Genomic DNA, 16,427 nt, shown 5'->3' with positions numbered 1-16,427 from the left:
TAGTATGAATTGAATAATTGAAAAAACGAAAATAGATTTGATGAATTCGAACAAAATAAACCGATAATAGCTTGAACGTAACGGAACATATATATAAAATACAGTTATTTGGAAATCTGAAAATAAATCATAAACCATCATTTGTAATCCTTTCTAAAAGAAAACCTAATGATTAGTAAAAATAATGGAATGTTTGGTGGAAACCAGAAACGAACTGAAAAAAACTAAAATCTTTAATAAATCAATATACCGCTTCCTAAACTGAAAAACCGATAATTATTTCTGATAATCACATAAACCAAAAAGTAAGGTAGCCATTTACTATAAAAATAATTAACAATTAAAAACTCGGTAAATCCCACCCTTAAAAACATCAACATTTAGAAATATTAAAACGAAAACCAAATATCATTTACTGAATAAGAAAACTTGAAGATCTTCAAAGAATGAAATGACAGAACAAATTTCAAAATACTGAAAATAAAATCAGTTCAATAAAAACACGTATAAAAAAAAACCGAAGCCACGGCCACGTATCGTAACGAACGTACCGAATTCAAAAGACTGAGAGGCCTATATTCCACAACTGGCAACTGCTATAGGCCTACACCAGATGAGTCTCTCTCTCTCTCTCTCTCTCTCTCTCTCTCTCTCTCTCTCTCTCTCTCTCTCGTGGGAACCGAAAGTGCGTCTTCAGAGCAGACAGCATCAATATTTTGTCTTTCGTCAACATACGCAAGCACGCACGCACACAAACACACACACATACACAAGCATTGTGAATGGTGCTGTTAAACCAATAGCCACTATTTGTGACAAAATCAACCGTTGGTAGCAAATTGATTTTAAAGTACCAGAGAATTATCAAACTTGACAGAATATCAAACGAAAGTGTGTGTCATGTTCACCTCACAACTGCCGCTGAATCAGAAAAATGATATAATAAAAATATAATACGGGATAAGTAGGGCCCGTATAAGGCGATTCCCCTATACAAAAGGGGTGGCAAAACCCTGACAAAAGTCTTAATATACCACTAAACAGTTTCCTACACAAAGGGGTGGCTTCTTGGATAAAACTATGCAGTCACTTCCTTATTCAACCTCAGAATCAATCATGCAAATAATATACCAACAATTGTTACTTCACGATAAATTTTATAACAATGTCCATTATATGCCACTAGACATACTTTTCCCAAGAAGTGCGTGGCTGCAGATATCAACGAAGTACCAGTCACCGTCCTACTCACCTGCTAACTGGTCATCAACATCCGTAATATAATATACAATGAATATTAACTAAGATTTGTTTCGGACACTTATTTTTGTTTAAAGAGATACTTCATAGGTTCATTTATTTAGGATTTTACATTAATATAAATTACTAGCAGCTAATTAATTCGTATAAACAACTTAGGGTAATGCAGAGAAAGAGAGAGAGAGAGAATATAAAACATTCCCAAGCTCAAAGCCTTGTATGAGAGAGAGAGAGAGAGAGAGAGAGAGAGAGAGAGAGAGAGAGAGAGAGATTATCACAAAGCCTTATCTGAAAATCTCCTCTGAAGTCCTATCACAACCCAAGATGGTCGATAACCTTGACAAAATGGGTCACTCCAATAGTGTCGAGGGCTTACCTGAAGCTCTCGCTCAGTCACACGAACTGTACCTGTCACGAAAGCGTAGCGTGACAGTCACGTGTCATTTACGAAGGTCACGAATGAGGGCGAAGGCGAGTGACTGAGAATCTTTGTGGGCTTTCGTGGTATCGCTACCACATCCTCAGTCACTGATGCACTGCTTGTTTGTCAGCTCAGATTCCTCAGTGTGACTCACTGAAAATCTCACCTCTGCACTGACTCAGGTCCTGGTGTTAGTTTGTGAGGGCTTATTTAACACATTACCAACTCCCACCTGAATTCCCAGGTTTGTGGAACTTTTCTACAAGTGGTTTTTGGGATGCAGCTGCTGGCCTATATGCCTTCCTGTGCTTGCGCTTGCTAACATCGTTCACAGATGATCATCTCTTTAAGCACTGATACACAACCAGTGTTGTGCAGCTTGACTGGTCAGAAAAAATTCCCTTAACTGTGAATGTGAATCAGTTGTCTAAAACTAATTTATAACAAAAGTAGTAACAATAACAATTCAGATCTATAAAAGGCTTCAGCAGAGAGAGAGAGAGAGAGAGAGAGAGAGTAAAAATACCACTCTCGTTTGAGACAGGAGCCGAGTTTTAAGAATAGTCTGTAATAAAATTGCACTTTTCCTCAACAAAACCATAATTATATGTCTTGTGATGTGTTCGACGTGTTTTAGCAAAGAATTTCAGAGTCCTGTCTGGGGAAGATATTCCTATCAATATTACTTCATATTTCAAATGCATCAGTCAAAAGCTTCCATAAGAAAGTTACGAGGTCATTGTAGCTATTACAACACTTAACATAGAACTGATGTGTTCTGAGAGAGAGAGAGAGAGAGAGAGAGAGAGAGAGAGAGAGATACCTTTATCAGAGTAGTTATCACCAGGTGATAACTGTGTATACCTGAAGACCAACGTCTCATGACCCACAATGAACTGTTATGACTGACATATGAGGAAAATGACGTTACAAGAACGAAGGTCACAGTACAAACAAATACACAAAGAGACAAATAATAAACGAAGACAGGCAAATAAACGAAAAATATATATTCGTATGTAAACAAACAAAATAAAAGTTGTTTCGTCCCCGCTACCAATGGTTCCTCTTAATTCTCATACAAAATCCTCAGGTAATTAGGACAGATGAGTAACGAATCCTAACATTTAGGGAGCTTGTGAAATCGATTAAATAAAGATATTAAATAAATCAATAAATAAAATATATAAATAAATACATAAATGTACATGTTAATTTTGAAAATTCAGCAAATAAATAAACGTACATGTTAATTTTCAAAATTAACCAAAAGAAAGTTTCATATTATCAACCTATATGCAAAGTACTCGCTTGAACAGACATACTCATATCTGCTTGTCTTTTTAGGCCTCGCTGTAACCCATATCCATTCATAATAGACTCCTAAGGCTTTTACAAGTTTTTTTTTTTTCGGTTGTTACAGAAAGGACAAAAGTTGATCAGAGGTGAAATCAGAATCTTAAAAGTCAGACTCTGAAGACAATAATCCATTTACGAAATCTGAAGAAATAAGCCATAAACAAAATCTGAAGAAGAAAACTATAAACAAAATCTGAAGACAAAAACTGTGAACAAAATCTTTAGACAAAAACTGTACACAAAATCTTTAGACAAAAACTGTAAACAAAATCTTTAGACAAAAACTGTAAACAAAATCTTTAGACACAAAATGTAAACAAAATCTTTAGACACAAAATGTAAACAAAATCTTTAGAAAAAAACTGTAAACAAAATCTTTAGACAAAAACTGTAAACAAAATCTTTTGACAAAAACTGTTAACAAATTCTTTAACAAATTCTTTAGACAAAAACTGTTAACTAATTCTTTAGACAAAAACTGTTAACAAATTCTTTAGACAAAAACTTGGAGACAAAAACTGTAAACAAAATCTGGAGACAAAAACTGTAAACAAAATCTGGAGACAAAAACTGTAAACAAAATCTGGAGACAAAAACTGTAAACAAAATCTGGAGACAAAAACTGTAAACAAAATCTTTAGACAAAAACTGTAAACAAAATCTTTAGACAAAAACTGTAAACAAAATCTTTAGACAAAAACTGTAAGCAAAATCTGGAGACAAAAACTGTAAACAAAATCTTTAGACAAAAACTGTAAACAAAATCTTTAGACAAAAACTGTAAGCAAAATCTTTAGACAAAAACTGTAAACAAAATCTTTAGACAAAAACTGTAAACAAAATCTGGAGACAAAAACTGTAAACAAAATCTGGAGACAAAAACTGTAAACAAAATCTTTAGACAAAAACTGTAAACAAAATCTGGAGACAAAAACTGTAAACAAAATCTGGAGACAAAAACTGTAAACAAAATATTTAGACAAAAACTGTAAACAAAATCTTTAGACAAAAACTGTAAACAAACACCCATACGCAAAACAAGAAGTCAGTGGACACAAACAAAATCTGAAGACAGAACCTATATACAAAATCTGACAAGAATCTGTAAACAACATCTGGCGACGGAATCCGTAAACAAAATCTGGAGACGGCAGCCGTAAACAAAATGGCGGACACTACTGCATAGTACTGTACCACTGACCAACCACTTTTGGCACGCTGATACCATCTCCTCTGGGCCGTTACCATGGCAACGACATTCATGCACTGGATGCTGACGAGATGACAATAAACATAGGATTTTTGGTTACTGGCTCTCTCTCTCTCTCTCATTTCTATTCACTACATTCTCTCATTTAAACATCACTCACAAAAATTTCATCTCTATGCAAAGAGATGACACTCTCTCTCTCTCTCTCTCTCTCTCTCTCTCTCTCTCTCTCTCTCTCTCTCTCTCTCTCTCTCTATACTTGTCTCTCTTTCACTTACAAACTTCCCAACTCAAAAATTCCATCTCTACGCTAAGAAATAACTCTCTCTCTCTCTCTCTCTCAAACGAAAAGTTGTTCTAGCTCAATTTCAAACTTCAAACTATACGAAGACATTACTTCAAAAGGAGCTATCACATGAATTCTAACTGCCAATATTCAAACTGAAGAACAATGTTTGAAAGCTATTATGAAACCCACGGCTTGGCTTGTACTGTACAACTGCCTTCCAGACTTTCAGTTGTTCTAACTTATTTTCTTTCCGTAAAAATATTGTATTCATGAATGCATTCATGAATTCAGCTAATAAACAACTGACTAATAAGTCTTCCAACATCTCTACTTTTTTTATTCCTGATTGGGAGTAATATAATTCACTACGACGATGGGTTATGTTTCTCTCTCTCTCTCTCTCTCTCTCTCTCTCTCTCTCTCTCTCTCTCTCTCTCTCTCTCTCTCCTACCTGTTCTTAAGGTTACATTTAGCCTTTCATAGACATTTCCAAATAACTTATGGAGATGAAAATAAATTAACAATAAAAAAAAAGACTGACTGAGGAATAAGGAAAAAAATTAACAGCAATGGTAAAAGTAGCAGTAAAAGTTGTAGTTCACGAGCTGTCCAGCAGCAGGAAGGAAGGAGCGAGTGTCTGAGAGGGTATCCGGGCATTTGGGTCCTGCGTGGCCAGCGGACGGAGTATGGTCATCTCTCAGCTGCCGGGATGGGTAGATCCGTCCGGGACCCCCACCTTGGGGGACTCCCAGGGGGAGAGTTGGGACAGAGAGGAGCAAAAACTCTAAGGCCGCTTCAGTGGTCAGTCGGGAGGAGGAGGAGGAAGAGGAGGAGGAGGAGGAGGAGAGGGATGAGGGAGGGAGGGATGCAGGTACGCGCGTGCGCGTGCGTTTAAGATGCTCAGATCCTCAATTGCAGGTTTAGGTGGTCAGTGAGCCACGCTGAATGCAACTGCCCACTTGGCCATTGTGGGGCACGCGTCGGTGAATTATGCCCCTGTCGGGGTATAGAAGAAGACGACCAGTGGACGAGGCGGAAGGGGGAGGGGTGAGGGGAGGGGTTAGATACCGCTCGTGTCCAAGTTCAGCTTTTATAGCAGTGACTCCGGGGTGATTTAAGTGTGCATAGGAAGGGATTGTCTAGGGGGCGTTCGGGGGTATGGGAGGGTCCCACGGGCATTGGGGTATAATTCTCAGATGATGGACAATCGGAGATCGTTCGGCTCGTGTCTCTCTCAAGAGGAGAGGAAGGAGGGGGGGACAGAGATGCATTTTGTCGGGGCGAGAAAGTGTGGATGAGAGAGCTGTTTTAAAGACAAGTGTGGGATCCCCGAGAGAGAGAGAGAGAGAGAGAGAGAGAGAGAGAGAGAGAGAGAGAGAGAGAGAGAGAGAGAGAGAGAGAGCGTTCCAGCGGCCAAGTATTGCATTCTACAATCAAACTGATTTTTATTATATTATTATACGAGAGAGAGAGAGAGAGGAGAGAGAGAGAGAGAGAGAGAGAAAGAGAGAGAGAGAGAGAGTTGCAGCGGTCAGATAAAGTATTCTGCAATCAAGCTGATTTTCATTATATTATACGAGAGAGAGAGAGAGAGAGAGAGAGAGAGAGAGAGAGAGAGAGAGAGAGAGAGAGAGAGAGAGAGAGAGAGAGATTTTCATCTAAAACTTCATTCAGTCCAGTTCACGAAACTGTACCAGAATAACACAGAATTCACTAAATTCCAGTAAGCGAAATCCCCCCCAAAATTGAAGGACCTCTGACCCTGCGCCATGCCCTATCTCCCTTGGAAGTTGGACAGGATTCCTTCCAGAAGTTTCTGAGAGATATCCTGCTCATTAAAAGATAGAGACAGAGGGGAAAGGATATAGGACACAGCATCCTTTCTTCGCTGGAAGATAAGTGATGAGTGTTATAGTCCCTTAGATTAAATGCAAAAACTATGTTAATGCAAAATGATTTAAAATACTCAAGTCCTCCGAGACGAGAAAATTGCAATTGCATTTTTATAGTAAGACATGGACTCTCTCTCTCTCTCTCTCTCTCTCTCTCTCTCTCTCTCTCTCTCTCTCTCTCTCTCTCTCATTTACACAGCAACAAACATAACACACTTAATGCACAATGTAAAATATCTGGTTATATACAATTATTGTGTGCATATGTATATATATATATATATATATATATATATATATATATATATATATATATATATATATATATATATATATATATATATATATATTAGTTCTACCTATACATATATAAAATTGACAAGCTATACTATACTATACATCATAAATGAAAACAAGGGATAAAAGAATATAGAATAATCTTCCATTGATTTCCAAGCAACAACACTAAACAGCACGCTATTTCTTGTGCATCTTACATATTCAACGGAAGAGTAACTGAAAGATTACCTGGCGTTACAGACTGAGAGGTCATCAGCGCGTCCAGAATCAGGGTATATACGGATGTGGCTGTTGGTTACATTACCTGAAATAAATAAAAGATAATAGAAGGTTAAAGTGAAACGTGAAAGTTTGAATTAATACATTTGGTTTTAGGCCTATATATATATATATATATATATATATATATATATATATATATATATATATATATATATATATATATATATATATATATATATAATCAGGTTATTCAGCTAATGCAAGCACAGGGACTTGCTTTTAAGGCAACACTTACAGGTACATGTACATTCAGACTGCATATTTCCTGTCAAGGTAAATTCATCCCCCCCCCCACACCCACAACTTACCAACACTTCTTTAAATCTTATGAAGCACACCCATTGATAAACAATGTTCCCCAGCCCCATTTCACAGCCTGCAACCCCATCCCATTCACCTCCTATAAAGTAATTATGTAACTAATTGTCATTATCACGATGGCATAAGAGCCACGTCCTTCCTTTCATTGTATATACTTCAAGACAATGACAGGGAATCAAGCACTTCTAATTAGAGGATAGTGACATTATCACAAACTTCAATAGTCAAGCTATGAAGAAACAGCATCATTAAACTGATTGGTTTTTAGGAAGCAAAACATCTGCATTCAACCGAGAAATGGTATTTATTACATGCTATTTACGCTGTACTGTGATCTGGACGTATCGACCGTCAGGGAAAAGAAACAAATAGGCACACATGTGATCACAGTACTGTGATCATCCAAGTTTTTCAGATGAAATCTGTTTAAAGTCAAATGTAGAAGGTGTGTGTGTGTGTGTGTGTGTGTGAGTGTGTTTAACCATTTCATATCATCGGATACTTTCGGTATAATTATGTCTTCCAATTGACTTTCTTCGTTGGTGTTCTTGCTGAATTGAATTGAATATAGAATTTAGGCCAAAGCCCAAGCACTGGGACCTACGAGATCATTCAGCGCTGAAACGGAAATTGACAGTAAAAGGTTTGAAAGGTGTAACAGGAGGAAAACCTCATTGTTGCACTATGAATCAACTGTTAGGAGATGGTTGAGGAAAGTAAGATGGAAGAAAGAGAATATGAAAGGAGGTACAGTAAAAGGAACGAAAGGGGTTGCAGCTAGGGGCCGAAGGCACGCTGCAAAGATCCTTAAGTAATGCCTACAGTGCACCACATGAGGTGCACTGACGGCACTGCCCCGTACGGGGCGGGGGGGGGGCGGTGTTCTTGCTGCATTTCAGTGACAACAGTGCAAATCCCGGAAGTGATCCCTTGCGTAAGATTCGTCGTCTATTTAAACGAATCGAGAAGAGGAAGGAATTGCTTCCTCATTTCAAAACAATTTAAAGCGAGTCACTTGTGGTGTTCAAGGGTCATTCGTCATTCTTCAGGTAATTCCGCAATTGCATTATTCGCTCCAAGTATTGACTGAGTAATACTGATGGGTTTTAAACAAATGACTCTCTTGTCGAATCAGGCGTAGAGATACAACAAATTCTGAAGAACTTGCTTGAAGAATTGACGTCAATTATACATACGTAGACAACTGGTATAAAATCTCTAACTCCACAGTCTTTATCACAATCGCACGACTGAGTCCGCGGAACTGCGAAAGGCAGGGGAAACAGTTTGCCCAATTTCACAGAGACGGGAAACCAGTTCACATGAGCTCAAACTGGAGGCAAATGAGCAAATGCTGTGTTGGCCTTGGAAGGAAATACGAAAATGGACGGTAAGTGTGATGTGCAAATTAGTATCCTGCAGCCGGCCACTTTGTAGATGTCCTTCTACAGAAAAATACGAAATGGAAGACATATTATGCAGAAACCATGTTTCCTTACCAATACCTTCCATACAGAGGAGAAATGAGAGGAGGATACTGGAGTCTTTTTAAAGACAAAATTTAATATACAAATGAAGAAAACGAATCTGCTGACAAATTCGGAATTTGTTAAGATATGGCCTGGAAACCACCTGAGAAAAACTGCTTTCGTTACTAAATATCTTGATGAATGTTCTATTAAGAAACGTGTGATTACGCGTTTCATAAGTAGCGTGGATTACAGAAACTCTATCACCATCTATTTCCTAAACAATTTAGAAAGCAGCAGAATACACTAAAGAGAATAGCAAGATTAATAAAAATATGTCGTACCTCGGGATAGGATTGCTTTATTGATGAAACTGCCTGTCTATCTAAGTTCGAATCATGGTTTTAAATAAGTTATGAATGGAACTGAGTATAGAATTTAGGCCAAAGGCCAAGCACTGGGACCTATGAGGTCATTCAGCGCTGAAGCCGAAACTGACAGTAAAAGGTTTGAAAGGTGTAACAGGAGGAAAACCTCAAAGCAGTTGCACCATGAATCAATTGTTAGGAGAGGGATGAGGAAAGTAAGATGGAATATAGAGAATATGAAAGGAGGTACAGTAAAAGACATGAAAGGGGTTGCAGTCAGGGGTCGAAGGCTGAACCTTAAGTAAAGCCTACAGTGCACCGCCTGAGGTGCACTGACGGCATTACTACCCTCAGGGTTTTAAATAAGATACGGCTCTTCAAGATGTCAAGACTGAATGTAAAAAATAGGTAAAAGACTTGTTGTGTATAATGCAGCCAAGGAATGAACAAAGCCTTCAAATTTACACCCACCCCCAACCCCAGAGTCAGTACATAACAATGCCCCACTCGATATCAAGAGAATGAACATGTCAAGCCTTTCAAGAAAAAAGTTAGCCAACTTTCTCATTCCTGAATGCTCTGACAGGGTGGATTTGACACTTAAAATGGAAGTGACTAAGAGATGGAGTATCACTATACACATTTGATACATTTATAAGAAAAATTCTCTGTCGTTCTTTCAAGTATATTATGTAATTATTTGAGTCAGATTTACAAAATTCATTTTTTGTTTACATAACATATTATATATGGAAAAATATTTTTAGTGGAGGCAGTTTAATTATCCAAAATAAAAAAAATTTTCTAATACTTAACTATTTCATTTTTCCCGTTCATAAAATAAAATACACACACACACACACACACACACACACATATATATATATATATATATATATATATATATATATATATATATATATATATATATATATATATATATATATATATATATATATATATATATATATATATATATATATATATATATATATATACATATATACACATACAGTACATATATATACATACTGTACAGTATATATGTATATATATAAAGATACTAATTTTATTTTTCGTAGTTACTGGAGCAAATAAAATTATAAAAAATATTAATACTGACTTTTTCCTCAGTGGTTTGGTAAAACTACGGTATACTTAACTTATCCACGAGGCCTCTGATAAAGGGATAAAACCTTAACGTCTAAAATAAACGCTTTAAGAGAAGAGACAACGGTAAGTCCATACATATTTACAAAAACGTTTTCAATGGTTATTGTAATAACGTTTTCTCAGGTTTGCAGTTGATGCCGACCCGGGTACTGCAAGCGCGTTTGTTTACCCAGAGGGCGCGTTCAGCTGCCGTCTACTGCACGCAGCGGAAAGCTGTTCAATACGTTGACAATCCTATAATATAATTTCGGCAAAGCATCTATGCTCATATAACAAACGAATTATTGTAAGAGATGTAAAGAATAAAGCATAAGAGAGAAACGCCAACAAGATACAAAGGACAGAATGCAAGCAAGAAATCAAGAAAGCAAGCAAACGGTGGACGGATGAAGGCTATGATGTATGAACGGGTCTCACGCAGACGCCAACTAAGTTGGCTCGTCATCATTTTGATTTTGATTTCCACTACTTCGCCTGCTTTAGCGAGAGCAAGCTTAGTAAAGTATATTCATCTGCTTTATATCTAGAGCACTTTAGGATATTAAGTTCGGAAAGACGGGTATTATAGGTGTTAATGTAAATAAAAGTTTAAATAGGCGACTTGGCAACTGCCCCGCTGGCCGACACGGTGGCCGGGCGAGATTTCTCTCCCGCCACCTGTTGCAGCGTCTCTCGTGGAGCTGACGACTCAAGAGATCACCCAGACTCGTCATTAATCTAATAAATGTTCCAGTGATGTTGCATTTAATGATATGTCTCACTGAAGTAAGGAAAACATTTCCTTGGCTAATATTTAGCTTTCTCTAGGATGGGGTGACTTGGAAAACGCACCGTCAAGCAGTTACAAAAACTTTCAATTCTTTCAGTGTTCTTGTTTGTGTAAGGACTCCAAGCAATAAAAAAATTGATATATATCTTACCTTCAGTACCACATCGATCCCCAAAATGACCTTGTATGACCTCTAATGTCAATGGTATTAAAAAAAATGTGGAAGATGTCATGGATGTTTGGTATAAAGAATAATTAATTAGAGAAGTCATAATATTTGCATCAGATTCGAACCTTGTGTTACAATAGTATACAGGAGAATGATTGGTATTGGTGTGAAATTTGCTATCACATACAAAACCATCACTGACTGACATACCTTGAATCAGGCGAACTGGGGAATGGCTGACTTGTAAAAAAGATCATGTATACAAAATGTTTGAAAACCTTAGCTCGTGTGATGCTGGGGGTGACTGGTTTTAGGTCAAAGTTGGTTTTCCAAACAAGATTATAGATTTATTTATTTACGACTATTCTTAACAAAGCTGACTTGGTTTGGTGCACAAGTAGGATACTCTAGATTGGCCTCCCCCCACCCTCTACGTTGAGGAATTACCTCGTCGAGGCCCTCCCCTGGGTCGGTTCAGTCAAGACGATACCTCGTCGAGGCCCTCCCCTGGGTCGGTTCAGTCAACAAGATACCTCGTCGAGGCCCTCCGTTGGGTCGGTTCAGTCAAGACGATACCTCGTCGAGGCCCTCCCCTGGGTCGATTCGGCCAAGACGATACCTCGTCGAGGCCCTCCCCTGGGAGAATACACTCCTTGATATGTCATGGTCATTGAAAGTGATACTGTCAGGTTAAACTTAAAATACAACTGTATTTAGAGTTAGAGAGAGAGAGAGAGAGAGAGAGAGAGAGAGAATTTTCCTTTCAGTTAATCTCCGATTAGGAGAGCTAATCCTACGAGACGAAATCCCCCCAATCACAGACGAACAGTGGAGCAAAAGGATTAGCAGCCGGCATCTTCCAATCCTAATCCTTGCAGGATAATCCACCCTGAATCCTCAAAGTGGATTAAAAAAAAATTCTGTGTGACAAACGGCGTCTAACAATCAATAATGGTCACCCACCCAAACGTTGGCAGGAGCAATTTTACTTCAAAATCTCGATGACCCCATTCAATGCAACGCCAGCTTTTAGAAATGAGTCAATTATGAGTAATCAAACATGTCCATGTTTGATCCCAGGACGAGGCGGGAGAGTTCTGGGTTTATTTCCTGTATGTCTTTATTGACTAAGGCAATGCCTGATGTACCTGGATGTGACTAGACTTTCGTGAGTCGCACCTTTAATAGAGAGAGAGAGAGAGAGAGAGAGAGAGAGAGAGAGAATGCTCTAACTCCCACTGTCTTCTCTCTCATGTGTTTGTTTTCTTTATTGCAATAAGGGAATTTTTTATACAAGGTCATTTTTCATTCCATAAGTCCCTGATCCGAGGGACAGTTCAGGGGAGCCCCCTAGACCTCGAGATCTACCCCTGAGGCTGACACTACTTTCAGGGACAAGTAACGAATTACCTCACAGGGACACCCTACCGCCCCTGTCGCTACCCGACTCCTCATTCCCTAATCCCTATTCCCCTGACTCTCCGTCACAGGGTCCAGGGATCCAGGGCCGATCAGGGACATCCCAAACTATACCTCCAAACCCCTACGCTAATAAAACAGGAGTCTCTATAAACCTTGTCCAAGGGGCCCTTACAGAAGGCGTCACCCTCCATTCCCTACGGCCCTTAGGGACACCCCTACCCCCCTAAATCCCTCCCCCACCCTCCCTCCCTCCCCAAGTCATCATTCAGTCCCTCCATACAGTGGACTGCAGGTTAACATCGTCCACTCTGATGGTCACTTGCATCGGGGTGGCTCAATGCAGGACAAAGGACCCGCACGAGACACGGCCGTGGACCGTGCGTGGATTTGGGGGGTGGGGGGAAAGGGGAGGGGGTCATGGAAAAGAGGGGGGAGGGATGGGGGACAGATATGTGTGCATTTTCGAGAGGAGAGATGGAGAAAGATGGGAAACACGAGTACAAATATAATCGTGAAATTGATACAAGATGTTCCCAGTGAGAGAGAGACTAGTTTTATATATGATTTATCGGTCTCCTCCCTTGAGAAAAGCGTGAAAAATTTGGTTGAGTCCATAACCACAGTGTCAACTGCATAACACAACTAGTCTGGACGGGACATATGCAGGAAAACAGAATACTTCAGTTGACAGGTAAATGGAATATACCATATCCTTAATAAGAGGACAGGACATATATGACTGTTGGTAGACAAGAGTCAGAAGGTCCACACCAGGCAAACCACCACCAGATTACAAAGGTTTGCTGGAGGTTTAGTGACGTTTCGTATATTGCTAGGCCGGGGGGGTTGGGAGTGGGGAACGGGTCCTAATAAGGCCCAAAATTCACTGGTTCACGTAAGTACCTTCTATCGCCTTGCGGAAGTCCATGGGTCACAATAAGACCACAAAACCTATGGTGAATAAGAATGTGTGAGGCCACCTCGTCAAGAAGCTTCTATTACATCCTTGCCTCAGAGAGAGAGAGAGAGAGAGAGAGAGAGAGAGAGAGAGAGAGAGAGAGAGAGAGAGAGAGAGAGAAATTACATCTCACTTTCATCTACTGTTTGAAATAAACGGACCTTTATAATTATTATTGTTATAAATTTTTTTTTATTTAAATAGTTTGTTTAACTTATTGGAACTTCTTACAAATTTCATGACTGCATAACATGAAAACGTTGAAGATTCAGATCAAATCTGTCCCAAAGATTTGTTTCCAATACCTGACATGCACTGTTGGCTGAAACTGGACGATCACTAATTTTTATTTCTGGTGTCGTTCTCTATTCTATGCACTGAGTCGTGTGCGTTATTCACCAAACAATCCATACATCAGATGACTGTGCACCAAAACAATTTCTGTGTCTTCATTTTCTTTAAAGTCTACATAATAGACCCGATTTCAAATAATTAGTGGATTTCTAAGCGAGTAAAATCGAAGGGTTTCACAAGCACTTCTGGAGTCATTGAAAATGATAAATTCTTGGCATGTTTTAAATAATCTAAATTGCCAATTTTAATATGAAATATGATGGATTATTGAGTAAAGAAAACTGCTTTGTATCATTAGATTGCACTGCAGCAAATTCTACATCAGAGGTAGATTGGCATCCTTTGCATAGATTGATTAGTGAGGGTCTTAACATCCTAAATATTCTATAGTATGATGTTGATGATATCCATGGGTAGATGCATAATATGTGGATAAACAGTATTATTATTATTATTATTATTATTATTATTATTATTATTATTATTATTATTAATATTATTATTCAGAAGATGAACCCTATTCATATGGAACATGTCCACAGGAACCATTGACTTGAAACTCAGGCTGCCAAAGAATATGGCGTTCATTAGAATTTGTACAAATTCTTTCTTTACGCATAACACAAGAAAGGGGAAATTCTAATGCGGGATGAAGCATTATTTTTACATAAACTGCCTCAAACATCCTGTTTGTTCCAATTTGAAATAGCGGTGGATGACTGTTTATGAAAATGCATTGTTAAGAGAACCTTTTTTGGTTCATGCACCCTTTCACCATATGGTAGTCATTCCTACCCGGCCCCCCTTTCCAAAATTGTCCGCCTCAAAAGGTGCATTCTAAATAATATGCAATAAAATACTAACACAAACACACAATCTAGTGGGGAGAAAGCACAACGTGACCTCTCAGTAGTGCGGACCAATGCACACTGCATATTGTGGGGTCCTTGAGCCAGTTTGAGCCTGCATATCTGTGGTCACAATTCCCCATCTGAAACTCTGAAATCCCCCCCCCCCTTCCTGGGGGAGAATTCCCCCCTGGTTGAGAACCACTGGTTTATACAGATATGTCTCTGACTGATGAGCTCTTTAGTTGGAATAGTCATTAGCCTTAACCTTTACAACAATTTGCAAAGTTACTGTCAAAATGGAGAGAGAGAGAGAGAGAGAGAGAGAGAGAGAGAGAGAGAGAGAGAGAGAGAGAGAGAGAGAGAGAGAGAGTGGTGGTTCGCCATTTTCGACTTGTACGGATTCAGCTGGAAAGGCCTTGCATGGACAGATGCTTTGCACAGTAAAATCTGGACCAATATGTCAGCTCCCAAAGTTGTATGTGATTGGTTTCTTATCAGGTTTAGTGCATTTTTGCTGTAGGATTTTAGGATTTTATGTATGAAAAGTTTTCTGTAAGTAATAAATCTTAAACCTACGAACTTAACGGCTTAAAAGATTTTTTCTCAGTTTTAGATGAATCTCATAAATCTTGTTTGTTTTGATATCTTTTGAAAATATGACAACATAAGTTTTTCCTGGTATTGTTAACAATACGCTGAGTATTTTTTAATAGTCAGGCTCTGTAGAATATGGTCAAGTGACCCCGTATAAAATTTATTTCTAATTCCAAGTGGTAGCTGATTTGTGGTGCCGTTTACCGCAAGGATGAACAACGTCTAACTCAAAATACTCTCCTGGGGGATGCCACTATTCCATATTATTCGTCTCTAAATACCCATAGTTAAGAAGTTCCATCATGAATAACGGTAGGTGGCTTCTGATAACATTTTCTTACAGTGTTTTAATATAGCACATCTACAAGTACCATCATAACCTTTAAGATGTCTAAAAATTTAACAGCAGTTAGTAATTTCCATGAAACGACGAGGGGGGTCAAGCGTAGAACCATTATTCTGTGACCTATAAATTGACCTTACCTCTTACTTCCCTTTCGTACTCCATGCACACGAACATGGAGATTGGTTGAAATGCTATACGAAACTAAAATAATGCATTAGTAAGATCTGTATTGCTTTACCGACGTGAATCATGGTAAGGCATAACATTAAATCCACAAGATTTAACATTAAATCTACAAGATCTAACATTACACCTCTACAAGATTTAACAATACATCTACAAGAGTTAACACTAAATCTTCAAGAGTTAATATTAAATCTACAAGATTTAACATTATATCTACAAGAGTTAACATTAAATCTCTACAAGAGTTAACATTAAATCTACAAGATCTAACATTAAATCTACAGGATCTAACATTAAATCTCTACAATATTCAACATCAAATCTTTACATAATTTAACATTAAATCTCTACAATATTTAACATTAAATCTACAAGATTTAAAATTAAATCTACAAGATTCAATGTCCTGTTTTGTTTCGCTAGTAAACAGAAAA

The 16,427-nt window shown here is 38.2% G+C and overlaps 1 protein-coding gene across 4 annotated transcripts in view; it reads right to left on the bottom strand.

Annotated features, from left to right (window-relative positions):
• Positions 1-16,427, bottom strand: part of Imp (IGF-II mRNA-binding protein) — a 470,640-nt gene that overhangs the window by 395,538 nt on the left and 58,675 nt on the right. For 2 of the 4 annotated variants that reach the window (XM_067133623.1, XM_067133619.1), the window contains exon 2: positions 6,960-7,035. The exons of the other annotated variants lie outside the window; for them this stretch is intronic. In XM_067133623.1, the coding sequence (XP_066989724.1) occupies positions 6,960-6,984 (25 nt within the window). In that variant the 5' untranslated portion in view covers positions 6,985-7,035. The remainder of the gene's footprint in view (positions 1-6,959; positions 7,036-16,427) is intronic. 4 annotated transcript variants of the gene reach the window in all.

Source organism: Macrobrachium rosenbergii, chromosome 34, assembly GCF_040412425.1.
Source record: "Macrobrachium rosenbergii isolate ZJJX-2024 chromosome 34, ASM4041242v1, whole genome shotgun sequence".
In the NCBI taxonomy this organism is placed as follows: domain Eukaryota; kingdom Metazoa; phylum Arthropoda; class Malacostraca; order Decapoda; family Palaemonidae; genus Macrobrachium; species Macrobrachium rosenbergii.
This window is presented reverse-complemented; position numbering and strand designations above follow the sequence as displayed.